The 27,665-nt window shown below is 51.2% G+C and overlaps 1 protein-coding gene and 1 long non-coding RNA gene across 8 annotated transcripts in view; one reads left to right on the forward strand and one right to left on the reverse strand.

The window, feature by feature from the left end:
* Window positions 1-2,128: 2,128 nt before the first annotated feature.
* Window positions 2,129-27,665, reverse strand: part of PHC2 (polyhomeotic homolog 2) — a 109,977-nt gene continuing 84,440 nt past the window's right edge. For 6 of the 7 annotated variants that reach the window (XM_034648753.1, XM_034648764.1, XM_034648758.1 and 3 more), the window contains 6 exons: window positions 14,624-14,826; window positions 12,774-12,903; window positions 11,782-11,896; window positions 7,789-7,930; window positions 6,565-6,841; window positions 2,129-3,536 (listed from right to left, as the gene is read on the reverse strand). In XM_034648753.1, coding sequence (XP_034504644.1) covers window positions 3,382-3,536; window positions 6,565-6,841; window positions 7,789-7,930; window positions 11,782-11,896; window positions 12,774-12,903; window positions 14,624-14,826 — 1,022 coding nt within the window. In that variant the 3' untranslated portion in view covers window positions 2,129-3,381. Of the gene's footprint in view, window positions 3,537-6,564; window positions 6,842-7,788; window positions 7,931-11,781; window positions 11,897-12,773; window positions 12,904-14,623; window positions 14,827-20,938; window positions 23,749-27,665 lie in introns of those variants that run through there. The other variant, XM_034648784.1, reaches the window with a different exon arrangement.
* The window catches only part of LOC109490044, a 33,104-nt gene continuing 32,960 nt past the window's right edge, over window positions 27,522-27,665 (forward strand). Inside the window, exon 1 of the long non-coding RNA XR_002143236.2 lies at window positions 27,522-27,615. This is a non-coding gene — a long non-coding RNA (uncharacterized LOC109490044). The remainder of the gene's footprint in view (window positions 27,616-27,665) is intronic.

Consider the following 27,665-nt stretch of genomic DNA (forward strand, 5'->3'; position numbering starts at 1 on the left):
ACCTGCCCAAGGGTCCCTGTGCTCTGCCGTGTCTTGGATCCCTGGGTGTCCTGGAGCCTCTGTGGGTCGGGCTGTGGTGTTTGCCATCCTGGGAAAACCCTGTTCTGCACGGAGCTTCAGCCAGATCTCAAGGGCACTGGTTGCCTGATTGTGACCTTGGAGAACTCACCCTAAAATGGGGTACCTACCCCAGTCACCCAGGACAGTGTAAGAGCTGCGCAAGATCGAGGATATGAAACAGTTCTGTGAGGTTTACACTGGGCAGGGTTTTTTAAAGTGCAGATTGTGAGCCTTCAGAAATCAGTTTTGTGGATCATGGATCGTGACCAAGGTTTAAAATGTATGAACAGGAAGAGAATTGAAAAGAAAATATCAGAATGTACATAAGGGTAGGTATTGTTTTGTGAAATTGTTGCTTCAGATATCTATATTTAAGTATGTGTATAAGAGCGGGAAACATTTTTTTTTAAAACCGTGGCACATGATCAAAAAAACGCCTGCAAACTTCTATGTAAAGTGTAAACAACAGGAACAAATACAGGTTTTCCTGCTCTCTGAAAGAAGAGTGTTCTTTGTGAAAACTTCCATCAGCAGAAGAGACGTAAAGTGAAGACGGTTTAATTTAATCGTTAATTTATGTGGAAGGTTTTTTCAGTGCTCCAGACCTGAAGAGTAAGCCATCTTAGGATTTCTGCTACATCAGGACGCACCTTGCTAACAAACACACAAACGGAGGTGCAGGCAGGGGCTCCCCGACAGCGCGCAGGGCCTGGGGGCTGAGATGCCCAGCAGCCTCCAGCGGCAGCTCGCTGCCCAACAGATGCTGAACAAGCTATTTTCACTTTTTGCCTTTTTTCAGAGAAGCAAAAACCCTCTGGGGATTTGTCTTGGTCCATGAAAGTAGGGACTCAAGCAGGTCTTTTGTGATAGCGAAGTGGCCTAACCGAGCTTTCACAAGGGAGGCGATGCCTGGGTTTCGAGCATCACCCTTCACACACACAGAAGGAACGGGCTGCGGCAGCCAGGCCCCTGCCCTTCACCGCATCCTCACCCCCGAGGAGTTTCGGGGCCCTCCTCCCTCGCCACACGGGTAAGAACTAACTCGGGAGAGGCCCGGCTTTGACTTTCCCCATAAAGGGAAAGGGGAGGGCGGTTCAGGGTGCAGAGACTTGCCGAGACCCGCCGGGACCTCAGGGCGCCTGCCTAGCAGGGCCCCACACCCTCCCCGTTTCCCGGAGCCTCAGGCCCTGGCCCTCCAGCCCTGCCTCTGCCCTCTGGGTCATTAGAACCCCAGCCGGCTCCTCCTCCTCCCGGTACTAGTTACAATTTAACTGGCTTTCCAGAGGGGTGTTATCGAACTCCTGGAAGTCATTGTGCCTAATCTTCCTGGGCCCCGCCCTTGGAGACGGATTCGGGGAGCTGGGTCCCAGGTCTTGAACCCATGTTTTAAACAGGCAGGAACACTGTGGTAAGGAAAAACCGGAGGCCAGGTTGCCTCCCTTCCCCAGGGCTAGGAGCAGTGTTCAAGGGACTTGAAGCTCTCTGCGAGCAGGGCAGAGACTGCTTCGCTCACCGCGAGGCCTGGTTCACCGCGACCCCAGCCAAACTCCCGTCCACCACCTGCAACCACGCCCCCCCCACCTCTGCCTCCGCAGAGCCGCTGGCCTCTGCCGTGCCCTCTCTTCTTTATTCAAGGCCCAGGCATCACCTCGGTGAGGACTGTGAGGGCGGGGACTCTCACAAGGAGCTAGCCCAGCATCCAAAACATGCAAAGTGCTGAGTGAGCCAAAGCCGACCCAGGGGCTTACCCAGGACACCCGGCTGCCCAGCGGCAACCACCGAAGGGGTGAGCCCCTGGCCCAACAGCATCATGTCTCCCCTGCGGGAAGGCGGGCGGCGGGGGGCTCAGAGCTGAGGGGCTCCGGAGGCTCCCATTCCAAGGGACACCTGTGAAAACGAGGCTGTGTCTGCATTTCTTGATGGGGCTAAGGGCGCCCTCAGACGACGGGACCCCAGCAAAGCGCGACGGGCATGCTGTCCGGTTAAGGAGATCGGCCTACCCCCGACCCAGGGGAGCACGCCTCTCCTTCGGGATGAGAAGCAGCCCGTGGAGAAAGGCACCAGAGAACCAGATTTTACAGATTTATTTTTAAAAAACAAAAACAAAAGGTTAAAAAAGTCCTTCATTTCCAACCCTGCCTGGGGGTGTGAGTGGGGAATAGAACGAGCTGAGAAAGGTGCCCCCCCTCTTCCCAGGGAGAGCCCTGCTCTTCCCCCAGGAGCCTCCGAGGGCAGGGCAGGTCAGAGGCAGGCCCTCGCCCTTCCTGCCCTGCCTCCTCCGCAGGTAGCTCAAATTGCTAGCAAGTTCGAGAGGCAAAGAAGTGTGGAAGCGGGAGGCCCGAGGCTGCCTTCTTCACGTCAACGTCACCCCGGCTCTTCTCTGCCCTCAGACGCTCTCTGGGCCCCCACTCTGGGGCTCCCAGGGCAGCCCACGGCAGCCCCCTTAATGCCGTCTGTGGCACAGCAGGGCAGTAGGGGGACTTCACAGCGTGGGGAGGACTCCGGAGACCGCGTGCCCACTCTGCGAAGGAAAGCCGTCTGATCTTCGCCGCTTTCTGATCTCGCCTCTCTGCACGGGGGCTGCCCTTCTTTTCTATTCCCCGTCCTGAGGCTGAGTGGAGTCCAGGACAAAGCACTAAGTGGCTGTTTGCTACAAACACCTGGAGATGCCAGAGGGTGGCTCTGGGCCCATCTGCCAGTCCAGGCTCCTACACAGTCATCCAGTCACACACACAGCGTTAAGGCGTCCGTGCCAGCAGGCGTGGCCACACCGGGCCCAGCTTCTCTCTCTCCACCTGCGGACGGTGAAGGGGGAGAACCCCCGGCTGCTTCAGAAACGGGCTGAAGGGGGAGAAGCCGGCAACGGAAGAGTTAGCCAGGCCTGGAGAAAGAAGTGGGAGAAAGGCAGGCAAGGGCTTGCAAGGCCTCTATCCAGGCCTGACAGCTGCCCTTGAAAGTAACCCAACTCTGGTTGGGGAGCCCTGACCGTGTATACCCCCTGGAAAATGGGGGACAGAGAGAGGGGAAGAGAGCGGGGCTAGAGTATTGGGACTTTGGAGGAAGCCAGTGCTATCAGTATTTACAAGCATAAAGCCCCATCTCCTGCGCCACCTACCTCTCTGCCCCTCCCACAGAAAGAAAGGCCCCTGAGAGCCACCGAGGGGGTGCCAAGACCTCCTCCCCAGCCACGCCCCCTGGGGAGAGCCCTTCCCTCCGACTGGCCCGGCTCGGCTCGGCTTGGCTCGGCTCGGGGCGCTCAGGAATGTCTGTGCCGCTCTGCTCGGTGGGAGGAGGAGCCGGCCGCACCGCCGCAGGCCGGCCCTAGGAGTCCTTGAGCATGCTGATGCGGGCGTAGATCTTCAGCGCGGGCCCCAGCTTGATGTTCATGGCGCTCATCAGGTGGTCCTCCTTGAGCAGCAGCAGGGCTTGCCCGTCGATCTCCTGGGCTCGGAACTCCTCTGCTATCTCCTGGCAGCCTGAGGGGGACGGCAGCACGGACCGGGTCAGTCAGAGCTTGGCACTCACCGCGGGAGACGCGTGACCTCCTCGAACCCTCCTGACCACACCTCCAGGAAGGCTGTTTCGTGTGACAGCCCGGGAGAGGCTAAGCGCCTCACCCAAGGGACCCGGGCCTCTAATGTACACGTGCCCTGGTCAGAGGCCCCCTCGATGAATGGGGCCGGCCCGGCCGGGCAACAAGGAGCTGTGGGAGTGACGGCATGTGATTTCCAAGGCCGGGTCGCAAAGGGCACAGCGGCTGCCACCTTGCTCTTCCAGAGAGTTTCCTTTGGAGGAAGCCAACGGCCATGTCATGAGGACACTCCAGCAGCACTCAGAAGAGGCCCGTGTGGAGAGGAACTGAGGCTGCTTGGCACTGTGCCATGTGAGCAGGGCACCCCGGAACCGGGTCCTCTGGCTCCAGACCTTCGGACAACCACAGCTCTGGCTGCCATCTTGGCCCCTTGACCCACATGCAGCTAAGCCCCGTTCCTGACCCACGGAACCTGAGGTAAACCACGACACTTTGGGGTAACGAAGGCAGATACTGGTTTCTGGAAGCCTGGGGAGCGGCAGTGGGTGGGAGCCGGAAGGACTCTGAGGAGAGTGTCAGTGACGTGCCTAAGATACTCTGAGGGGCCAGACAGCAGTCTGATGGCCTGTGAGGAGACTGGATGAGGCTTCAGGGAAAGGAAACTGTTTCTGGAACTTGGGAGAAATGGATCCTTGCGGGGAAACAGAGAAAACGTCAGGACCCTGCCGCGGGTGTAACACGTAAGTGTAATGTGCCTCGCGGACGCAGCGATCTAGTGGAGGATGTTTCCAGAAGAACACTCAAGGTGCTGCCTGGCTTCTGACCGCTGGGCGCAGGAAAACGAGGACAGACGAGGTAAAGGCGAAACTGTTAGAAATCAAGGAGCTAGGATTTGCTCGTTTGAAAATCCCTGGCCTCTCCAGATCGCAAACGATGCCAAAACTAAGTAGTTTAGGCAAAGATCAAATCCGGGACACGGGTGAGAAAACATGGTCTAGAGATGGAACTGAGGGCGTGGCAGATCTCTTGCCAAGACCTTAGAAGCTCTCGAAGGTGCTGCCTCAGAGAACTCTCGAAGGATTTTATGGGCATGCCTCCTGGGTCCTGGCCATTCAACAACGAGCTTCAAAGATACTAAGGGCACTGTCCTTCACTTCTGAAGAAGCCAACATAGAGGAAAGCTTATCTTGGAGCATCCTGGGTATGGTTTTTGTCTCATGGAGTGAACCCCAACAAGATGCATTGGAAGCCCACAATGATTTTGAGACACCTGTACTGGCATAACCACTGTTTGAACCAGAAGTGTCCGAGGTCACAGAAAATGAAGAGCAGAACAGGCAGAGAAACTAGTCTGCTGGAAGCTCAGGCTACGTGCATGGGAAAGGAAGGGGGACTCAGAGGGTGGGCACAAGGAGGAAAGATAATCACTCCCAGGCTTGGAGTCATAATCAGGGAAATGCCAACATGTACCCTGCCAGATTTCAGAACTGGGACGATGGGGGAGTCCTGTATGCCCCCGCACCATTCTCCCCTTTATGAATGGGCATGCCTACCGCGGTGATTCTATGCCTATCCCACCGTATCTTGGGTTCGTGTTGTCTCCAGTTCTCAGGTGTTCAGATCGGGAGGACCTGGGTTTGAGGAGCTCATCCACACCTGGACCGGAGTTTACTGGAAAGGTCCTGGGCTTTGAATTACTGCTGCAATGGGATGAGATTTGTGGGGTCTATGGTAGGTGAGGGAGGTCTGCTTGAGGGAGGAACATGAATCATGGGGCCAGCGACTGGTGAACTATGGCAACCAGCCCTCAAACAGCTCCAAAGAAACCTGGCTTCCCTTTCATGCCCCCGTGGGCGTGACCTGTGTGATTGTGTGAAAGTGACATCATGTAGTTTCTAAGTCTAGATCAAAAGGCCCACAGTAACTTCCACCATGTTCTCCGGGATCACCCCCGGTGGGGAAAAGTGGCTGCCGTGTCCTAAAAACAGGCAAGCACGAGTGTCCTGAAGAGGCCCGTACGGAGAGGAATGGAGGCCTCCCATGGGCAGCATACCCTCCGTGAGAATCAGGGGCATGGGGCACCTTAGAACAGGATCCTACGGCCCCAGGGAAGCCTGAGCCCACACCTTCATCACAACCTCACAAGAGACCCTGTGGCAGAAACGGCCAGCCAAGCCACTCCCACATTCCTGAGCCACCGTAGCTGCGTGGTGAGAAATTCCCAGAACAAGGCAAGAGATGACTAACGTGCTGGAGTGAGGGGCAGAGCCTGGGATGCGAGCCCAGTTCTGACAGACAAGTCTGCACTCTCGACCACGGCTCCCACGCGGGTCTCTGAGTAACAGGCTTGCGGCTGCCGTCTACTCCTCACATGGCCAGCAGCTGGGCACGACTGGCACAAACGACAGTCGAGAAGCTGGGGTCCCCCTGAAAGCATCTGTGAATAATGTGAGGCATGTCTTCCAAGGTTCCCTTCTAAATTCTAGCCCTGAGAACCACGTGTGCCCCCCAGCAGCATCTGTGAGGTTCCCTACATCGTTCACGTCCAGGTCTGTGCGCCTCCACTCCAGTGGCTCTCCCCGGGGTCATGTCTCCTACCAGCGAGGCCTGCCTGCCCACGGTCGCGCGGCTTACCTACTCCTACACTGATGTGCTCCTTGACTGGTTTCCTACACTCCCACTTGACTCCTCTCGCCCACCATCCCAGGACAGACACAAGCTACCTGTTGCCCCTGCACGACCGCTCGCCATGCCAGGAAATGCGGCGAATTACAGCCGTAGGACAGCATTCACAGCCGTATCCTGCAGCAGCATGCACGTCCTTCCAGGCAGGGATCGCACTGATTCATCTCTGCATGGCTGTTCCTGCGCCTGAGTCACTAACTGAGTCATTTCCTGGTGGTGGGAGGGGAGGGCCCCCCTCCCCCACGGGTCACTACTCCAGTCCAACACGGGACTCCCATGGGCCTTACCTGGCAGGGAGCGGATGAATTCGTAGACATCTTCCACATTCCACTTGGTGGGCTCGCTTGGCAGGAAGTGGTGTCCCATGCCCACCAGGTCCCGCATGTGCATGTCAGGGAGCTCCAGGTCCCGCTGGCCCTGTCGCCGGCGGGAGGTGGACGAGCTGGCTGAGATGGGCGACAAGGGCTCCTCATAGCTTGAGTTATCCGAGCAACGGCTGGAGTCTTCCTGGCTGTGTGTCAGCTGCAGTGCAGCCGTGACTGAGAGGGGCACGGCGCCTGTTGGCTGCGAGCAGAGAGAAACCGCTGGCTTCAGGACGGGGGACGAAACCGACTCTAGGCCTCAGCAGCGGCGGGCGAAGGCAGGTAGCCTCCCCCTCCTACCTGGTCTACGACTATATACCTCTGAATGCTTAGATCAAAAAGCGGCTTCTGGGCTGTCCCCTCTCTGGCCTGACGAACAGGGAGTCCCTCCCAGTCCTGGCGCGTGCACCGCACTGATTGGATTCTACCTACATCTATCGTTTCTTCTAGATGTGGGGTTTTAACCCAGGGCTCTGGAGGCTGCAGGGGTGGTCTACGAAATAGCACGTAGAATTTCCCGTGCGTGTGCACGCTGGGTCTCGGCCTTCGTCAGGTTCTTAAAGAGGCTTACGACCCAAGGGACGACAAGCAGCACAGACTATCAGGCTCTGAAACGTCCCACGAGGCCGTGGGCCCTTGTGGTGCAACTTGGAGCCTCAGCAGCTGACGGCGCTGTGGGCACCCGAGCGTCTGTAACGAACAGCGTGTCCTTGGGAGAGGCTGCAAGAACTCAGGGCTCTGCATTCGAGGAGGCAGCAAGGGGTAGGGGGAAGGGCGTGGGCTGCCTCCTCACCTGGCCCTCCGCCTAAGACACAAGGTAAAGGGGACAGTTTGTCTCTTCATGGGGCCGGGCAGAACAGACCCCATTTCCAAGGCCCCCGAAGGACGCAGGCAAACTGGAAGGGAAGGGGTGAGGAAGGGCCAGGGTCCCTGACGCAGGAAATCACCTCACATGGGTCCGTGGGTCTAAATGCAGGGGCCTATGACGGGGCCTGGGAAGGGCTTGCTCTGACGGCTTGTGAGAAAGGAGAATGCGACGAGTAGACTTAAGTCAGCCGCAGAAAAGGAGTGTGGGTGTCCCGGGTCTGTCAGGAAGGGAAGCTGGTGGGGACTTCTGACAACGGAGCTTGGGCTCTGCCGGCCTCTCACCTGCTTCTTGGTATCCTTTGTAAGTGTTGGCAGACTGGCTTTGCTGGCCCGACGGCGGTTGTGGGTCGTGGCTCCTGCCTTCTGCAGCTTGCTCCGGTCCGAGTGGAAAAGCCCCACTCGTTTGGTGCACCCCACGTTGTACCTGCCAGAGTTAGCGAAACAGGAAAGTCAGAGCAGTCACGGGCGTGCGGGCCCCCCACAGCATGGGAGCAGCCAGGCTCTCCCGCAGTATTTCAGTCTGTCCACGTGCCCCGCTCCTAAGTCCACCACTTATTACTAGCGGGGTGACTTCAAGCCACTTGACCTCTGCCCCTCAGTTTCCTCATCTGGAGCTGGGGATGAGATGACTCCCTTTCTAAACTTGCTCTGACAACTGTATGAGCTAATGTGTGTACAGTGCTTGACACAACGACCTGGATCATGGTGAGAACTCATGGCTGACATGTCCTGCACTAAATATCACCTGTGCCAGGAAACTGTCCTGCTGGAAAATACAGGTACACCTCAGAGCTACTGCGGGTTCAGGTCCAGGTCGGACTGGCAAGAAAGTGAGTCAGATGACTGTGTTTCCTGGTACATATAAAAGTGAAGTTTACACTATACTGGAATTTATTAAGACGAAGATGGGGGCATCTGGGTGGCTAAGCTCTGACTCTCGGGGCATCTGGGTGGCTAAGCTCTGACTCTCGGTTTCAGCTCAGGTCATACGAGCTCGAGCTCGTATCAGGTTCCACACTCAGTAGGGAGTCTGCTTCTCCTCCCCCGTCCCTCCCCCCAGCTGTGTGCACACCCACACGTGTGCTCTCTCTCTCTCAAATAAATAAATACATCTTTTTAAAAAAATTGTAAGGAAAAAAAGACGATGATGAAGTTTGCCGAATCGATCAAGGGACTCTTCCTTTCAGGAATGATTTCTCTGTAGCGTGTGATGCTGTTCAAGAGCGTTTTACCCACAGGAAAACTTCTTTCAAAACTGGAGTCAATCCTCTCAAACTCTGCCGCTGCTTTATCAAGTCAGTTTATTTGATACTCTATTTTTTTTTACCTTAAAATGTTCTCAACTTTACTGAAATCATCAATATCCCAGACACATTTACCATTTTTACAAATCGATTTAATGCTATCAACAGGTGATGTTCAATGTAATCCTTGCCTTCACGCCACTGTTGTGCGCCTGCATTCCAGGCCACGTAATCAGAGGGCCCACACCACGTGGACGGCGACCACAACAACAGCAGCATGAAAACAGCTGTCCCTACTGGACATCCCAAAGGCGGCTTCAAACACATAAGATTTAGTCGTGAAATATAACCCAACAGGTACAGTGATCATTAAAGCTGCGAAGAACAGGAGCGTACAAATTAGTTAATTAGTTCAAGGGATGGAACATCCACTATTCCTAATTCCTTGGTGTCATTTCAACCATCTTCGCAGCATCTTCGCCAGGAGGCGACGACTCCTTAAGAAACCACATCAAGAAACCACATTTTTTGCTCGTCCCTAAGAAGCAACGCCTCACCTGTTCAGGTTTTTTCATGAGATTGCAGCGGTTCAGTCCCATCCTCAGGCTCCACTGCGAACTCCAGCTCTCTGGCTGTTTCCACCACATCTGCGGCTACTTCCCCCCCGAAGTCTCAAACCCCTCAGTCATCCAGGACGGTGGGAATCAACTTCTTCCAAACTCCTATTAATGCTGATATTTTGAGCACTTTCCCTGAATCCTGAATATTCCGAATGGCATCTACAATGGTGAATCCTTTCTAGAAGGTTTTTAATGGACGCTGCACAGATCCACCAGTGGAATCTGTATCTATGGCAACTAGAACCTTACAAAATCCATTTTTTTAAAAAAAAGACTTGAAAGTTGAAATTACTCCTTGATCCATGGGCTGCATAATGGACGATGTGTTACAGGCATGAGAACAGCGTGACTCTCACTGCACATCTCCATCAGAGCTCAGGGCTGACCGGGGGCACTGTCAGTGAGCGGTAATACTGAAAGAAATCTTTTTTTCCTGAGCAGTAGGTCTCAATACGGGACTTAAATTTTTACTAAACCATGTCGTAAACAGATGGGCTGTCGTCCAGGCTTTGTTGTTCTGCTGACAGAGCACAGGCAGAGTAGACTGAGCACAATTCTTAAGGGCCCTAGGATTTTCGGAATGGTAGACGGGCACTGGCTTCAACTTCGTCACCAGCTGCATTAGCCCTTAACAAGAGAGCCAGCCTGTCCTCTGAAGCCTGGCACTGACTTCTCCTCTCCAGCTATGGAAGTCCCGGTTGGCATCTTCTTCCAATAGAAAGCCGTTTGGTCTGCACTGAAAACCTGCTGCTTGCCGAAGCCGCCTTCATCACTGACCTGAGCCAGGTCTTCTGGAGAACTTCTCCATCAGCACCTGCTGTCTCCCCTTGCACTTTTAAGCTATGGAGACGGCTTCTTTCCTTAAACCCCATGAACCAACCTCTGCTAGCTTTCAGACTTCTCTTCTGCAGCTTCCCTCCCCCTCTCCGGCTTCACAGAATTGAAGAGAGTTAGGCCTTGCTCTGGGCTGGGCTTTGGCTTCAGGGAATGTTGTGGCGGGCTGGATCGCCTATCCAGACCAAACTCTCTCCACGTCGACAATGAGGCTGTTTTGCTTTCTTACCACTCATGTGTCCGTTGGAGTAGCACTTTTCATTTCCTTCAAGAACTTCTCCTTTGCATTCACAGTTTGGCTGTTTGGTGCAAGAGGCCTAGCTCTCAGGCTGTCTCAGCTTTCAGCGAGTGTTCCTCATGAAGTGTAAGCATTTCTAGCTTTTGATTTAAACTGAGAGGCGCACCGCACTTCTTTCACTTGAACACTCAGAGGTCCCTGTAGGGTTATTCATGGGCCTAATTTCAATATTGTTGTGTCTCCGGGAATAGGGAGGCCCGAGGAGAGGGAGAGAGATGGGGGAAGAGTCCGTCGGTGGAGCGGTCAGAACACAGACATTTACAGATTAAGTTCACCATCCTATGTGGGTGCAGCTCATGGCACCCCAATATAATTACTATAGTAACATCAAAGACCATTGACCACAGATCACCATAATATAGTAATAATGAAAAAGTCTGAAATATTACAAGAATTACCAAAACGTGGCACAGAGACAGAAAATAAGCAAACGCTGTTGGAGAACTGACGCCAACAGACTTGCCTGACCCGTTCCATTTGTAAAAAATGCGCTATCTGTGAAGCACAGTAAAACGAGGTCCGCCTGTAGCCTGGCAAAGCTTCTGAGGCACCCTGATGGCCTCCGGCATGGGGCTGAGGCAGCCTTACTCCAGCCGGCACGCAGAGCACTTCCGCGGAGGGGTCTAGAGACTTCTGTTCTTTTGAGGGCCCAGGGCTTCAGCGTCAACGCCTCTTCCACTGTGGTGCGAAGACCACGCGGGGCTCTAGAGTCAGATGGGTCTAACTCCCTAACTCGACACTGGGCACAGTTACTCACCCTCTGTGCCTCAGTTTCCTGGTGTGTGAGGGGGCCAGCGGTCATCCCTGCCTCGAGGTTGCTCTGAAGACAAGATGACACGTGTGCACCGACTGCCTAGTGCAGTGCCTGGCACGGGGAAGGCGCTCAGCACATGACGCTGCGCCCGCCCAGGGTGAAAGCTCACACACGGAACATCTCTCACTAGTGCAGGGGCTCTGGGTGAAGCTTCTGGTGCAGGGCTTACCCGAAGGGGACAGTAGCTGCCAAGGGCAGTCTGGGTTCAGTGGGGCCCAGGAGGGCAGCCAAGCTGAAGCACTGCTTCCCTTCCCTGGACCCGGGGCTGCTCACTCGAGTTCTGGGCTCCAGTACCCGGCGGATTAGGGACACAGCGCTGCTTTCAGGCAGGCGGAAGAAACTGGCCCGCAGCTAAGTTACACCCAGGGGCTCCAGGATGGACTATCCCTGAAGGGGGGTAGGACCTGGGGTGCGATCCTGCGGAGAGGGAGGGGCTGGCACAGCCGTGGGGCTGAGGGCACTCACCTCTTTGCACACGCCATGGAACAGAAGCGCTTGGAACGCTTGAACTTGTAGGCAAAGTCCACCCGGCCACAGAGTTCACACTTGAGTTTGAGGGGAGTACCCTCCTCTTTGGATTCTGGAAAGTATGGAAATTGGAGTAAGTGTAAAGAGGAGCAATTCCCACAAGACCCCAGAGAGCCCCCCACGAGGCCTGCCTTCTCTGCTCACGTCCCCGTAGCTGTGACATGCAGTGGCGGACGAGCTTGGAAAATGCCCAACTGCTTTCGCCACTGGTTTGGAATGGGCTGTTTCCCCCACCCTGGAAAGTACCCAGGGGTGTTTGGTGATGACCCCTGGACACCTGACAGGTTTTTTCCCCAAGTGCTATGAGCCTGAGGCAAACACAGGTGGTAAAAAATCAGGACCTCTCTTTACGACCCTGGAAGAGACTGGGAGGCTCACAAACGAATACGCTGGGTGCTCTCATAACTGATCTGGAATTGTCCGACCCTACCTAATCTGACCAGTTCCCTGGGGACCTGGATCCCAGAACCCAGGAGCTCTGTAGCCTCCATGGCCCCCACCTGGTCAGTGGCTTGGGCTGTAAGTGTGGTCCTTGCTGGCCACTGGGCTGCCTGAGAGCCGGCTGCTAAGGCGGCAAGAGAGGAGGACACCCTTGCCTGTGCCACTCCCACCCCTGGCCAACGATTCCCGCGGGAAAAGCAACGCTTGGGATCCCGTGGCTGGCTGGAGTGGGGCTGCGGGAGAGGCAGGGGACAAATAGCTCCCCAAGGGCAGCGACTTTCCCCGCTTTCCTATTTTCTAGGGACAGGGGCTGAGAAGGGGCCAGGAGAAATGTTTAGTGGACTGACATGTTACATACTCCCTGGGCAGAGTTCCTCCATGGATACCCAGACAGCAAGCGTGTCCGGCCAGCCTTTGCGGCCCTGTCTCCTTCCTGGCCACATGGGCCGAATCAGGAGGCCTTAGCACTCGGGGTGGGAGACGCCTACCTTGCAGATAGGGCTCCTCCATCTCAGAGTCAGTGGTGGTGGTATGATCCTGCTGTGGAAGTTTCTCAGGCAAGAACCCCTGTGCATACTTCTTCTTGAGATTCCCCACCAGCAGGGACGAGCGTCCCACCTAGAGGACAAGGTGACACGGAGGCCATGAGGGTTAGGTGGGAGAGGCTTCCTTGCGCTCCAGCCTCATCAAAATTACACATATAACACAGCTAGCCACAGACGCCGGCCTCTACGCCATCATCCGAGCGTCTTGCTCAAGGCCCTACTTTGCTGTGTAGCTCGTGAGGCAAGATGCCAACTGTCACCAAAGTGCAGCAACGGCTTCAATCCAGGGCCAATGGACGGCTTAGGAAGTTAGGAAAATACCTACTCTTCCAAGTGACTAAGGGGCAGAGGTGGAGGCAGAAACCAGGTTTCCCACACCACCAGAAGAACCACCAGTGGGACCCGGGGCTCACGTGTCGCCAGCAGGAATACAGCTGAGGCCACGTGTGTGAGTACACGGGGGAGACAGGAGACTGAGCAACCATATTTTGGTTTCCTCCTGCCCTCCACCGTATCGCTGCTCTACCCAAGCCAGAGGGTCAGGCAGCCGTGGAGGCGTGTAGGAACATGGACTCTGGGCCACAGAGCAAATGCCCTCCGTGGTTGCCAGGATCCCAGACTGGCTTATTCACTCTTCCGGTCCTTCCTCTGTTGCCTCTGTTCAGGCAGCCTGGTGGCTAGATCTCTAGGGTGACGCTGGGGCTGTTACTCAGTCTGTATCCACCCTGGGAGATTGGCTGGTTCCTGGTGTTTAACCAGGAGGCCAGGCCGAAGATCTAGTCTAATGAGGGAGGGGACGTGGCAGGGCGGGAGCACCTGAGAGCCAAGGTGCCCCGGGGCGATTTCTCTGCCATGGGCCTTGAACCACCTTCAGAGGGAAAGTGGACAAGTCTATTTGTCATCTGGCATTTTAGAAGGGTAGCTCACTCAGCTCAGTTCATCAAGCTCAGAGTCTTCCGCTGACTATTCGAACCACTCGTGGACCCAAAGAATGTGCAAAAGGCCGATGGCATCCCACAAAGATGGTATTCTCTACAGTCTGTTAATTTCATCCCGGGAGAGGCCGGCGTGCCCCGGCTCTGGGCTTCTCACCCACAGAGCAGCGCCCCCTGTCCTCACCAACTCACACTGCATGGAATCAGCTCGGGGTGTTTTGTTCTAATAAGCCATTTTCTTGATTCTTTTATATCTCCCTTTGGTCTTATGCTTTCCCTGCAGACATTTGATTGTGCCCTTTTTAAAGAGCCCCTCACTCTCATTCACTCTTTTCAAGGCTCTGACCCCAGAAAAGCAGCTCAGGCTACAACCCTGTTCTCTTAGCTTCATTTCAGACACGTCTTGAGAATTCGATTCTATACGCTTTCCTCTTCTTCTCTAACTGGTTCAAGTTTTGCCACTCAGAGGTGCTGGCATTCAAAACTGAACAAGGTCTCATTTCCCCAAACCCACCATCTTGCCTCCAAACACCCCAATGTGAACTCCCTTCTAACTAAGGGGGGGGGTGTCACACAACACCAGGCAGGGACACAGCTGAGTCTGTGTGTGGACCCTTCTAACCAAGGGGCCTTGCCAATTATTCCTAATCACTGATCCTTTCTGGGCCATAGGAAGACACTCAATCCTAGAAAGAAAATGGCTCTGATATTCTTTTGGGGGAAAATCAGCAAGGAAAGAGCAAACTGTTTACATTTTTGGAAATTTTACATGGAAATGTAAAAATATTCTAATACACATCCAAAATATACTTAAAAAAAAAAAACAAAAAAAAAGAGGGGAAAAGAAGTAGTCCGTACCGGGAAAGGCTCCGCCCCCTCCTGGATCACAAACCCTTCGATAACATGCGTCAGGATTTGGGGTTTCACAATGGCCTGTGGTGGTTTATTCTCACCATTCTGGGGGGCAGTGCCGGTGATGCTGGAGGCAGAATTTCCGTTCCCTGAGGTCATGCCGGGGCTGCTGAGGTCGGTCAGTGCATGAACAATGCCCTGCCCTGTCTCTGTATAAGGGAGAGTAGGAAAACACAAGCAGGGGAGGTCAGAATCAGGTGCAGAGCAGCAGAAGGACAGCAGGGACTCAGCATGTGCCTGGCTTTTTCCATGGAGCCAAACGACAATGCAAACCAAGCAGTCCCCTCCCTCAGTGACCTATTTAAAAGTGGTAGGGTCCGTGGACATGCCACCAAGTGTGACTATAATCAGCTCTGCAACAAGGCAGCTAATCAGCTAGCAGTATTTCTTAATTTCCCAGCTGTGCTAAGAACAGTATGACCAAGTTAAACAGACAAGAATTCTCTTTGGGGAGTTAGGACCTTGGTCAACATTGATCTGGACAAACAAGGTCAACTTCAGTTCAAGTGAGAAACGTATTTAAAGTGATGTTCTACAACCAAGACAAAAAGCTGCACTAGATATAGGGGCTTGGGGTATGATGGGGTTTTGGGGGGAGAGAGGTTACACTTTCTATGAAGGTCCACGGAGAAGGATTCGATTTTAAGCATCCTGTGAAATGTCAAAGTACTGAACCCCAGAGATGAACGCAAAGGGAACAAGAGGGCTGGGCCCCAAGTGAACACAGTGGTTTCCGGAGGCTGGTTATCTGGGGTCATGCGCTGAGACATAAACGCATTCAATTTCTCCCCCAAGGTCGCCAAGGCTGTGGGGCCCTAGGATGCATCTGCTGGCCCCGTGCTCTTGATGAAGCCCCCTGCCCTGTTCTCAGCTCCACACGGTCTGGTCCTCAGCCAACCACAGAGTCCTTCCCTCTGTGGACACTCCTTCCTGAGGTCTCCCCCACGGGCTCGCTGGCCTTCCGCTGAAGGACCAGAGTGCTCTAAAAGGTGTGCTGAGGGGCGCCTGGGTGGCTCAGGTGGCTCAGCGTGCAACTCTTGATTTTAGCTCAGGTCATGATCGTGGGGTGGTGAGACTGAGCCCTGCGTCGGGCTCCCTGATTGGCAGGGAGTCTGCTTAAGATTCTCTCCCTCTACCCCTCCCCCAACTTGAGCACCTGTGCTGTCTCTCTCAAGTAAATAAATAAAATCTTAAAAAAACAAACAAACAAGTGTGCTGGTCTCCACTTGGCCAGGCCCTCTCCTGAGCTGCTCCACGCTTTAGAGGTACAAAGCTTCTTTACCTCACTTTTGCCACCCCCTCCCTGCCCCTTTCCAGGACCATTCTCTATCACCACCAACTGTGTGAGCTGAGGTTGCCTGTAACCTGGAACTTCCTAAAAAAGAAAAGAGAAAGAAAAAGCCATTTCTTTATTGCAACAAGCCTATTAATATTAAGCATAACCTGCGTGTGTTACATACTTGAAAAATGATTTCAGTACATTAGTTAAGTGATTTTTGCATAAGACTTTTTATGTTGATTCTCTTATTTCCTGTAAAAGACTGAAAATCCCACCAAGGAACGGGAATTCGGTGCCTGATATGGAACATGGAAAAAAACAATAAACTCATTTTGGAAAAGGTTTATAACCGGTTCATTTTCTTTCTAGCAGCCCTAATGCTTGATAAACCAGAATAAATCTTGTTTGATGAAAAAGAATGTACTGTAACCCATGCTGTCACTCCTCAGATTTCCGTAATTCAACGATAATTTCAGAGCTGAGCAGGAGTCATCTAAGAGGTACGAACGATGAGACTGTTTTAAATTGATTTTTGTTTGAGACAGTCACGCCGGCAAGCTAGAAAAATTCTCTTAAGTGTTCACAATCATTTGCAAAAAAATTTTTGACAGCTTTGACTTTACTGTAGAGATGGAAATTTTCCCCTTTAGAATCCGTCTTTCTACACTATAAAGATGTTTGGCAACAACAACAAAATCTTTCCTTAACTGTCCATGAATAACAAGCAGGACTGAGTCAATTGAACTGAATCAATCAAATTAAATTTCTCTGCTTTTAAATTTTAAACATTTAAGCCTGCATTTACATGGTTACATTTTCTTTTAATATTTTAAATATGCAAATATATATTTTACTTAAAATGATAAATGTTGTTAAAATATAAAACCGAATAAATGTTAACATTTTATTTTTAGATGGTGCTTATTTCCTTCTGGTGTAATATCCCCTGATTTCTCTAATGAGCTACAGATTATAGAATCACAAGATTAGAAAGCCTGGTTCAATCCCTTAGCAATGCTTGGACCTTCTCTATCATACTCCCACCCAGTGATTGCTGGGCATTTGTTTGAATACCTCCGATGACAAAGGAACTTACTACCTCTGGAGTAGTTTGCTCCCACCGTGGATAGTTCAATTAAAAAGTTCTTCTTTACTATGAGCCAAAAACCTATCTCCTGTTAATTTCTGCCTGCCCATCCTGGTTCTGTTCCTTAAGACCATGCAGAACAAGGCTAATCATATTTGTATAATGGGCAAATACACGGGCTTAGACCTGGCTTAGAGACTGGTCTTTATCACTCAAGTGAATTAGGGGCAGGTCCTCAACTCTCTCTAAGCCTCGGTTTCACTAGCTGTGAAATGAGGACAATTACAATACCTCCCCACAGTGCTGGGTCGCTCTGCGGACCACATGAGATAATCCAGCAGTGGCCCACTAGGAAATGCTCAAGAAATGCTCTTGGTGTCAGAAAGCACATCGTTCACGACCACAGTGTATCTTCTCTCCTCTAGGCCAAGCTCCTTTTGCTGCTTCAACTATTTCTTGAACAAAAGGCTCCAAGTTCATCATCATCCTATGTGTCTTGTTTGTGTCTTCTCAAGTCAGGGACCCAGTCAATACTAACATAAAAATCAAGTGCATTGATCTAAGAGATTGGGTTAGTACGATATTGGTTTTGTTCCTTTTAAACACGGTCACATTCCTGACTGAGAGCACAGGAGGAGGGGAGTAAGCAACTCCCTTGTTTTAGTTTAGAAAATTAATCCATTCTCCTTGAATTCTGGGATCATTCCCACCTCCGGCTTTTCATGGATATTCATCACCAAACTGCTTCTGATATCTTGTCTCCTTTTATGGGATCTCTGCATCCTGGCTTGATTCTCCTCCCCCACCCCCTTCCCTCCTGTCTCGCAGAGCGGTGTCTATTAATGTGCATCGGGGCACTGCGAGATGGGGCGGCGCGGGCATAACTCTTGAGGTCAGATTCTTTCCTAGTGCCAAATACAGTAGTGAACAGACACTTTCAGTAGCTCAGAGTTGACGGAGCCGATGCTTAACTCTGGGAAGCAAAGCCTTTTTGGAATCTAAGTTTTTTAAAAAGGATCTTATTAAGCAGGAGAACAAACAAATAAATCCTTTCACCCTAAAGTTAGAAACAATCACTCTCCATTATAACTCTGGGGCAGGCTGCAGAAGAGACAGAAGCCAGGGGACAGAGGGAAGACGTTTGAGGAATATACAAAGGTTTGCAGTCATCTTGGAGGCCAAGGCCCCCTCATCTGCTTTAGGAACAATGGAGTTGGGGCTGTTTCTGGAATAACCAAACACAATCTCACCCCCTGCCAAGCCCAGCATGCTGAGATTAATTTAATCTACTTCCCCGCTCTCCCAGACTGCTCTGCAGCCTGCTTGAGGGAAAGCAGCTTAATAGGGAAACTTGCAGAAACCTGTCCTGCCGGCTCTGAGGCAGATGAAAGATAAAGACTCTGTCTTAGGAATTTTTTGTTTCTGAATTCTCTTGACCAGTCCTGAGGCTGGTGCTGCTGCTAGAGATTCCCACAGGTCTCAAAAGCCATTACACACTAGGCACCTGAATCTGAAAGGTGGAAGCCAGGACGCCATGAGCACGAGAGGCTGCAGGAGGGAAGGTGGGCCAAGCTTCGGTGGTGGTGAAGGTGTTGGGAGGGAGAAGCTAGCCTCTAATGAAGCTGCCCACAAAGGGCAGTCTTCAGATAGGAGTAACAGGACAGTATGTTCTAGGGAAGCTGTTATATATGTCTCAGCCTCTAGGCTGCTTCTCAATTCTGGTCTCATTCATAGGCTCTGGCAGAAATAGCCCTTACAGGGGCTGGATAAACAGGAAGAACCACCCAGCAGCCTGGTTGTGAGATTCTCTGCTGCAGGGTTGGTCCTTTCTGCTAGGCAGAGCAAGTTTCTTTAGGCAGCGGCTGTCTCGTCACCTCTGTATCTTCAGGGGCTAAACCCCATGCCCGCTCTAGGACAGCTACTTAAAGTCTGTTAAACTGGATGGTCTAGAACCCATGGTCTCAGTCTTTGCCGGTCTCCCTAGTCTCAAACAGGGCACAGCGGCTACCTCTGACTGCAGGGAGTCAGGGAGGGGTTTCAGGCAGGTAATTTGTAATTCAGGGAGGGTAATTTGTAAATTACCTACTGAGGCTATAATGATTTGAGAGTAGTCAGGCCAGTGCCTTCTACAGGACTGGCATTCTGGGAACCTGGTTATAAAGAACAAGAGCTACTCCTTGGCCCATTTCTTCTCATTAGGGTGGGGATTTCTTCGGTAAGAAGGAGCATTAAGTTGCTCTGAAGGCTGGAGTTCTGGATTCCCTGGCCCCTTTGAAATATGTGTGCGGGCTCCAGGCATCTGGAAAGGCATGATGACCTCTACAGTCAGAGGCTGGGAGGCTCCTATAAAAATGGCCCCGCCCACAGGACGAGTCACTAGGTGTCCAGAGAGGCTGAGCTCTCCTGCCCATTGAAGGTAGAGGTCTGGCTGGCTACAGCTACGCAAAATCTGGGCCATTTTCAAACCAGTTCTGATGTTCTTTACGTATGCAGATTAAAAAAAAATCAGAAAAAGTGAATAGAAAAGTAAAAAACAAACAAACAAACAAAAAATCAACAAAACCAAAAATCAGTGATGCTGGAGTCCGGTTTGGGACTGACTGTTGTTATGGGTATTTCAGATGACCTGGCAATTCGTTGTGTTTGCTCCTCAGACGAGTCACCTGGAAGACCTGACCTCAGAGGAACCAGAGGGCAAGCCGCGCCTCTTCTACCCCGTCAGTCAGCCTGCTCCGTGGCTTTCGTCTCTATTTTCTCCAGACGGGAGGCGTGTTTTAATTGACAAGACTTCTAACTACCCTTCCTTGACTGTAGCCGGAGTGAGCCAGAGCTAATGAAGTTAATCAAGAATTTAAGGAAGCAAAGTAGGTGATAACATGGGTCATTTGCTTGCAGCAGATCCTGCTCGACAAATGGCAAAACAAGGCTGCTTATACAACACAGAGCATTCTCTCCAGGCCCCTGGCTCTGAAATCACGCTCTCCGTGCCTCAGCTTAGCAGGCCCGGTCACGGGGCCAGGCTGGGGGACAGCAGGAGTCCCACAGCCCTGCTAGCTCTGGAGAGAGCCCGTGTGGAGCACCTGCAGCGTGCCAGCCCGGGAAACCGTATCCAGGAGGCAGGAGGCGGAGAGCAGCTGGCCCGGTGGGCGGTAGCACAGCACAGCGAGCGGAGGGCGGTGACGTCCGCCGGCCGCGCTTACACTCTCTGCAGTTCTATTTGGGCGCCTCGAGAAACTGGCGCCATTCGGAAAGGGAGGGAGGTAAGCTATTTCATAAACGCCCGTTTGCTGGCATCCCTCCACCGCCCCTGCGGGAGGTGGGAAAGTGAAGCGGGGTAGGGGGTGGCGATGAGAGCGAAAGGGGTGAGTAGAAATAGGTGGGGGGGGGGACGAGGAGCGGGGGAGCGAGGGGAGGAGGAATGGTGGCTCCATCCTGGGACCGTGACTGAGTCCATCAATCAAAGAGATTCATCTGGTTAACAACCTTCTTTAAAATGCAAATAGACACCCGCGGTCATTCACACCTGGCTGTGAAGCACTTGACAGAGAAGCAGAGAGCTCTCCACCCAATTTCGGGGCTGCAGGCTTGGTGGGAGGGGTGCGAGCGGCGAGTGATTATTCTGGATCACCCGCCCTAGAGCACACAGGGTCGGAGGCTAGCCTCTTAATTTTCCAGATGAGAAGTGTGCGTTTGAGAACCAAAGCAAGAGTGGATGCCACGTACGTGGAAGGCACGGCCTTCTACAACACGCACAGAAGGGGCTCGAAGCAAGGGAGAAATGACACGCCCTGTCCCGCCCCGGTCCCGAGTACCAGCAGGAGGCCCCGACGCCCAATGTTTTAAGCTTCTCGATTCCGCTAAGGCCCCAGCTGTCAGACACAGAAGAAATCCTTACCTCGAGGACACACAGCAGGTTCCGGCCCTCACCATCCTGCTTCTCGGAGTGCCTCCCGCGCTCTGCCACCCAGAGCAGCCCGCTCTCACCGAGCTCTCTCGGGGGGGCGCTCTGGGCACCCGGCTGAGCAGTGGCGCCCCTGGGTCCCTGCAGGGGAGCCTGGCCAGCAGAAGGAAAGGGAGGCTGAGCCGGGGAGCCCCCAGCCCGCTCTCGGTGTCACAGCAACGTGCCCCGGTGGAGTCTGGTCAAGAGGACCGGAGCGCAGCCGCGCTCCTCGGCTCGGCAGCATGTGGGCCGAGCGGCTCGGGTCAAGGCATCCGGGCGGCGGCCCCGCCTCCCCCCGGCGGCCATTACCATACAGCTGACGCGCCCGCCGTCTCTGAGGACACAGGCGCAGCGCGCGGCCCTCCGGACTCACCCACAAGCCCCGGCTACGGTGTACATAAGCTGAATTGTAAACAGCTGAACGTTTTCCAAGCCGCCACCCCCGGCTATGAAGGAAGGACTCAGTGGAGCGCACAGCCACCCTCCCCCACGCAGGTCAGGACAACGGGAGCGCTGGGGGATTTCCGAACAGCTGCAGGAACTGCCGCCCGGCCCGCAGACGGACCGCCACAGGGTCCTGGGGCAACCGGACCCCGCTCAGCGGCAGCACCTGCAGGACCACGGGGTGACTGCCCACGGGACGGGTCCATGCACCCGGGAAGAGCGGCTACCTCTGACTGCAGGGAGTCAGGGAGGGGTTTCAGACTTCTACTTAGATGGAGCCAGGCCCGTGGGATCCACTGCTGTGGTTGCGGGCTCCCCGATGGTCTCCCACCAGAGTTCTCCAGCAGGTGCTAGGGCTTCAGAAGACACAATGTCGGGATCGCGCAGGACAGGCTCTACACTGGAGACCTCAAGATCACAGAAGATGGACGTCAGAGTGGCAGAGTGGAAAGAGTGCTGGCTCTGGGTCGGAGCCAGTGCCTCTGGGTCCATATTCTGCAATCTGGTTCCATCTTTGATTTATCTGAGCTTCAAGCACTTGGTACCTGCTCTGAGCCTTAGTCTCTCCATCTGTAAAAATGAGGATCACACTGCCTATGTTGCGAGGTTACTGTGAATATTAGAATTTTTATATGTAAGATGCATGGCGCTGATCTCATTTAGAAGCTGTGCAAAGTGGCCGTTAAGACACTGGGATCAGAAAGCCTTTAGGCTTAAATCCTAGCTTGTAATCCTGGACAAGTTACTCGAGGCCTTAGTTTCCTTATCTGTAAAATGGGTACTTAGACCTGTCTCACTTAGGCCACAGTAAGGATTAAATAAGATAAGGCAGGAACAACACAGTGGAACAGGTTGGACTTGGCCTTAGGAGGGCTAACATCACTGAAACCTGAGGTATTAGGAAACCTGCCTTAATCCCTTAATCTCACAGAGGCTGGCTTCTTGTAGCTCCAGGGCAGAGCTATTCTTCCATGGGCCCAAACTCAGGTACCATTCATGCTCCCCAGACACCCTGGTCTGCTCAGGGTGCCCTGTTCTTGCCCTCTCCAGGTTTGGCTTCAGGAAGAAATGTTACTTCCGCAACAGCAACACCACAGAAATGCACCTGCCGCCTTCAGGGCAAACCAAATGCCTCAATTCACCTTCTACAGTCTTTAATCCCAAGGATGAGGCAACCACCTTGCTCCCTTTTCTATATAGTTTCTATATAGTTCTTTCACAGAGTCTCAGGGTATCACACAGAGCAGAACCCCAGAAGCCAGACAAGGTGACTGTGAAGAACCCCTTTACCTACAGAGCAGTAAATTCATGGAATTTGTAAAGCCAGGAGGTAGTTTAGCCCGTGAAAAGAAGTTAGTTTAAAAGGCTGAAGATAAAATTGTGGAAGATGGGTTTCTAATAGTTTTTAAAAAAAAAAAGATAAACAACTAGAAATGTTTAAATTCCTTAATTATTTTCAGGTTGATAATAAAGAAAGGCCACTATGTTGCCTGATACGCTGCCTTATTTATTTACCAACTGCAGGAACACTAGTATTCTCAGATAAATAAGAGGGGGGGGGAGAGGGAAAGGGAGGGAGACAGAGAAAGCGGGGAAGAAGCTAAGCCTCAGCTGTCTCGCCAATATAATGGGATAGATAATACTTATCTTGCAAACCAATCCTCCTGACCATTTTTGCTCATGGCAAACATTACTCTCTTCCTTCCTAAAATCATTGTCCGAGTCTGCAATCACCCTACTTTGCTCCCAATCAGCTGACAGAACAGATTAATACGGACTACTGGAGGCTTGAAAACGTGGACTTCACTGATTTTTGTAAAAACAGTATTTGACTGGCATTAATGTTGTTTCAATTTAAAGTGTCCTTCGCTTTGATGGTTTAAACATGTCTTAATATAGACTGGATGAATACAGATTACGCCAGATTTGGATTGTATGGATTTAGGCCCCATATGGATGGTTTCGAATATGCTAAAGATATCAGTAAGAGGGATAATTATACACTATTTGAGACATAACAGTCATGCAACTAAAGCCTAAACAATAACCCCCAGTGGTCAAGAGCTCTCATTTTCTTGCCAACAGTCTCAAGCCTGGTCCTCCTGACCTACTGGAGAAGAGCTGGTTATGACACAGCATCTGATAGGCATCTCTTTTTAAGAGAAGCTATAATAAATTTCACTGCTGAGAAGAAAATCATCCAGGAAACAGATATTTGCTTTAAAGGCAGCCCTAATAGCAAACCAAGACTCTCTTCAACATCTGGATTTCTCTCAGAACTGGCAATGCCTTTTGAATAACAATCCTTTCCTTGGCGACGTCAAAAGAACATGCCCTTCTTTTGGACTTATCTAAACTAAAAAAATCATTTGGAAATTGAAAGAAAAGGAAAGCACATCCTTTTTCACTAACTATAAATAATCTGGAAGGGGAAGGGGAAAAAAAACCCTATTAAGTTTATCATGCTGGCTGAGATGGTCTTACAATGAATCACACAGTAACAATTTATTAAATTATGTGTTATGTTTCTTTACTACACTTTCTTTCTCCAAAATCTAACATTCTTAATTGTATAACTCGTGATTAACTATAAAACAGCCCATCTCTTGACTACGTCAATCACACTCTACTTTTGTTATTGACGGGAAAAAGCCCAGAATCTCTAAGATTTTTGTCTTGGATAAACAAATGGTTGATTATTTTCCTAACAATTCCCCAAATGTCATAAAGCTGAACCAAGCATGGCTTGCCTCTGAGTTTCTCAAATCAGTGGTCTGATGTAGCTGGTAATTCAAACTGAAATTCTGAAATAAGTTAATGCTCAAAATGAAACCTACATCTATTTGAGATGTGAATAAGTCGTCTTAAACAGGCCCACTTTTTGATTTTTTTTTTAAAGAGAAAACATACTCGGAATCTTTAAGTGGTGACTCACATTATAGTTTAAACCATGCCATAAGAACTTTTAAAATATAAATCTACATATGTTCGTACATCTACCCTGTAGGCCAGCTTTGCTTTCCACCAAACAAGGTGCCAAGTCACTGCAGAGAGAGTCATTCCTGTTACTGGCACAAAGGCCTCATGGGGGCAGATTGCATAAGGCAGCCAGTCCTCACCCTGCTTTTCCACGGGGGTGGAAAACACAATAGCATCTCTCTACAACCACTTTGGTGAGATTCCTCCCGACCACAGAAAAGTCATCATCTTCATCTTCCAGTTGCAAAATGGCACAAAACGAAGGGAATAAAAGAGAAACTATCACTTAGGAAGACTCCTTATTCTCATGTCCCTACTCTCCTCTCTAGTAGCTGTATCTTTTCAGAAGAGAATCTTTTTGAGCATGGGACCAAATCTGTCTGGACAGTACATGACACTGAAAGCTGGGAGAACTTTACTATAAACTTGGAATGACACAAAAAGAGGGGGAAAAAAAAACAACCCTTGGGAAGTATCATACGAATGTAGGGCAGAATTACCAGACCTGGAACCATCATCCCATTCCCCAGTTCTTTAAATTTAAATTTTATTTTGGCTTACTGATCCATGTGAGCTGAAAGTGAAGGTCTCTGATAGGAAGTGGCTGAACTTTATTCTGCAAATGGTTACCAAATGCCTAGCATGAGGTCCACAGCCCAAAGGAGGACAGAGACGTAGAGGAAGAGTCTAAGACCCTAAGTCATCCTCTTTATACATTCACAACAGGGGGAAAAAAAAAAAAGACAAAAAGACATGGACTCACAGGCAAAAAGACACGGACTCACAGGTAGAGGTTCTTAATTCTGAGACAGTCACCATTTCTTTATTTTCTTAAATAAGAAAACCTAGGGAGGGTACAGCCTATGTAAGAGCGAGAAAGAATAGTTTGATTTTGTAAGATCATCTATCCACTTATTCCTCTTCTCTTAGTTTATTCTCTTCCCCTTGGAAAGATCAGAATTAAAGGATCCAAAGTATCTGAGACAGGAAATGAGTAAGGCAGGAAAAAGGATGTGGTCTGAAAAAGAGTGGATTCTGGGGCTGAGCCAGAGCAAGTAACAGGCACAGGGTCACAGATGGGGGAGGGGGCCGGTGGCAGGAAGAGAAGTCTCTGGATCAATCAGCTTCGACTAGAAAGTCAGTGACAGAGGAGATATGTCTGGAGAAGCATAACAACACCTTCCTAAAAGCTTATCCTCCACTATAATGCAGAGAGACAATGGCTGACACGTCCTACAGCTAGGAGAATCATTACTGGGACAGAAAGAAGAGCTGGAGTTTCCGCCTTACTTTAAGGAAAGTGGAAGTAATATACGTTGGGTATGGCTGACAGAGATAAATTAGAAATTAAGTCAGGACCTGGAAGAGAGGTGGAAAAAGCTGGGAGGTTAAGTACATGATGTAATACCAATATTCCTGAAGCATCTATGTGCCACATCTCAGTAAGACAGCAGCTTAAAAAAAAAAAGAGGAGGAGGAGGAGCGATGACTGGAGAGACCACTCAGGCAAACACAGTCGGATAACAGAAACCAACTCGAGAACAACAGAAATGTACACCAAGAAACTACCTACTTTCTCAAGATTAAGGCTGGAGAAAAAAAGGCATCTATTCTTCCAGTGTGTAAAGACAAGCCTGGAAACAGATCTTGGGTGGGCAGGGCGCACATGATGAAGAAGGCCTGGAAAGGGCAGGTGCCAAAAGAGCACCATTGCCCATCTGCTGGAGCCTCTGTGAAACAAGCCATCCTCTGTGAATGAGCCAAGCCAGGAACTTTGGTTCCTGCCTTGCAGGGACTGGAATTCAGGTACAGCAACACAGGGAAACAGTTTCTCAGCTGATTCAAAAGTGTGGGTACTTCCAGACACAGATCCAGATGTTGGGGGCTATGTGGGAAAATCACATTTATAAATGCCTAGCACAGTGCTTTATATGAAGCAGTAGTCTAATAAAAGCGTGTTGATCTGAGTGAAACCAAAACTACTTAGCTGTGCAGGTATCTTAAGATTCCAGACAGACTCTCCTGCCCTATAACCAACATGGTAAGTTGCTTTCTTCCTATTTCACAGGCGAAATGATACGAAGCCCTACACCCCTGCGACCTATACCTAAGCCCTCATCAACAGACACTGCCACAGGTCTGTTGCCCTGCACTGGAATAAAAGATGGGGAGGGCAGGAGCAGGGGGAAAAATACAGGGGCAAGAAGGCATTTCCTTGCTTCATTAGCCTGTAATTTTCAGACTCACTTAGAAATCCTGGCAGTTCCAACATTTGGGTTGACTCAGGAGGGGAAGAAAAATCCCAGGTGAATGATAATTGGATTACCCAGTTATGCCCCAGAGCCAAATGGCTGGAAAAGGCCAGGACAGCAGGGTCTGATACACTTAAAGTGACATTATATTCTAAACCAAAAATCGAGACACTTGGGCTGATAGACAATGGGATGGAATATTTTAAATTGGGGCTGTCCTAGAAAAATCAGGGACATATGGTGGATTTAGGTCGGTTGCGTATTTCACAACAAGGGATCCTCTGGGCCCAATATGCTAATGGAGGGGATTAAAGCCCTAGAATGGGAGACGTCTAGGGGAAAGCTGTCACTGATTTGTAAAGCAGGGGAAAAAAAAGAAAAAAAAAAAGAGTGTCTGTAGACAGCACTGGAAGAAGGGGAACATTCTGGGTATGGAGTAGGGAGGAAAGGAAAGTTGATCAGAACTGAAAGTATGTCAGTGAAATCTGTTTAGGTATCCAAGGTGGGGGTAGGGAAGGGACGGAAAGGATTGGGATGGTGGGGTATCACTGGTACAGACTGGTGGTATCCAGCCATACAGAAGTCAGGGGCCAGGAGTTCAGACTGTAGCTTCAACATTAGTTTGCAGCCTGACCTTGGGAAAATTATTTCCCTCACTGCGGACTTCAATTTAAATAGAGAAATCTCACAAGTCCCGATTTTTATGTTAATAATCCACAATTCAGCATACCTTCATTTGGCATGGGAAAGAGAGAAAATGCTCTTCTAAAAATGGAAGACAGGACAGACACAGAACAGCCTGTCCTTTCCATCCAATTAAAAACCTCGTGAGACTGAACTAGATTAAAAACAAAACTCTCCAGCGAAGCCGCAGGCCCTCCAAGCTAGGTAGTCCCCTACCAACAGAGCGCAGCGGATGCCAGCAGCCCTGGCCCTAAACGGCCCGTCCATCCCCCGGTAAATCGCCGTCCCGGGAGGACGGGGATGGGGTGGGGGTGGGGTGTGCG

Source organism: Ailuropoda melanoleuca, chromosome 2, assembly GCF_002007445.2.
Source record: "Ailuropoda melanoleuca isolate Jingjing chromosome 2, ASM200744v2, whole genome shotgun sequence".
NCBI lineage: Eukaryota > Metazoa > Chordata > Mammalia > Carnivora > Ursidae > Ailuropoda > Ailuropoda melanoleuca.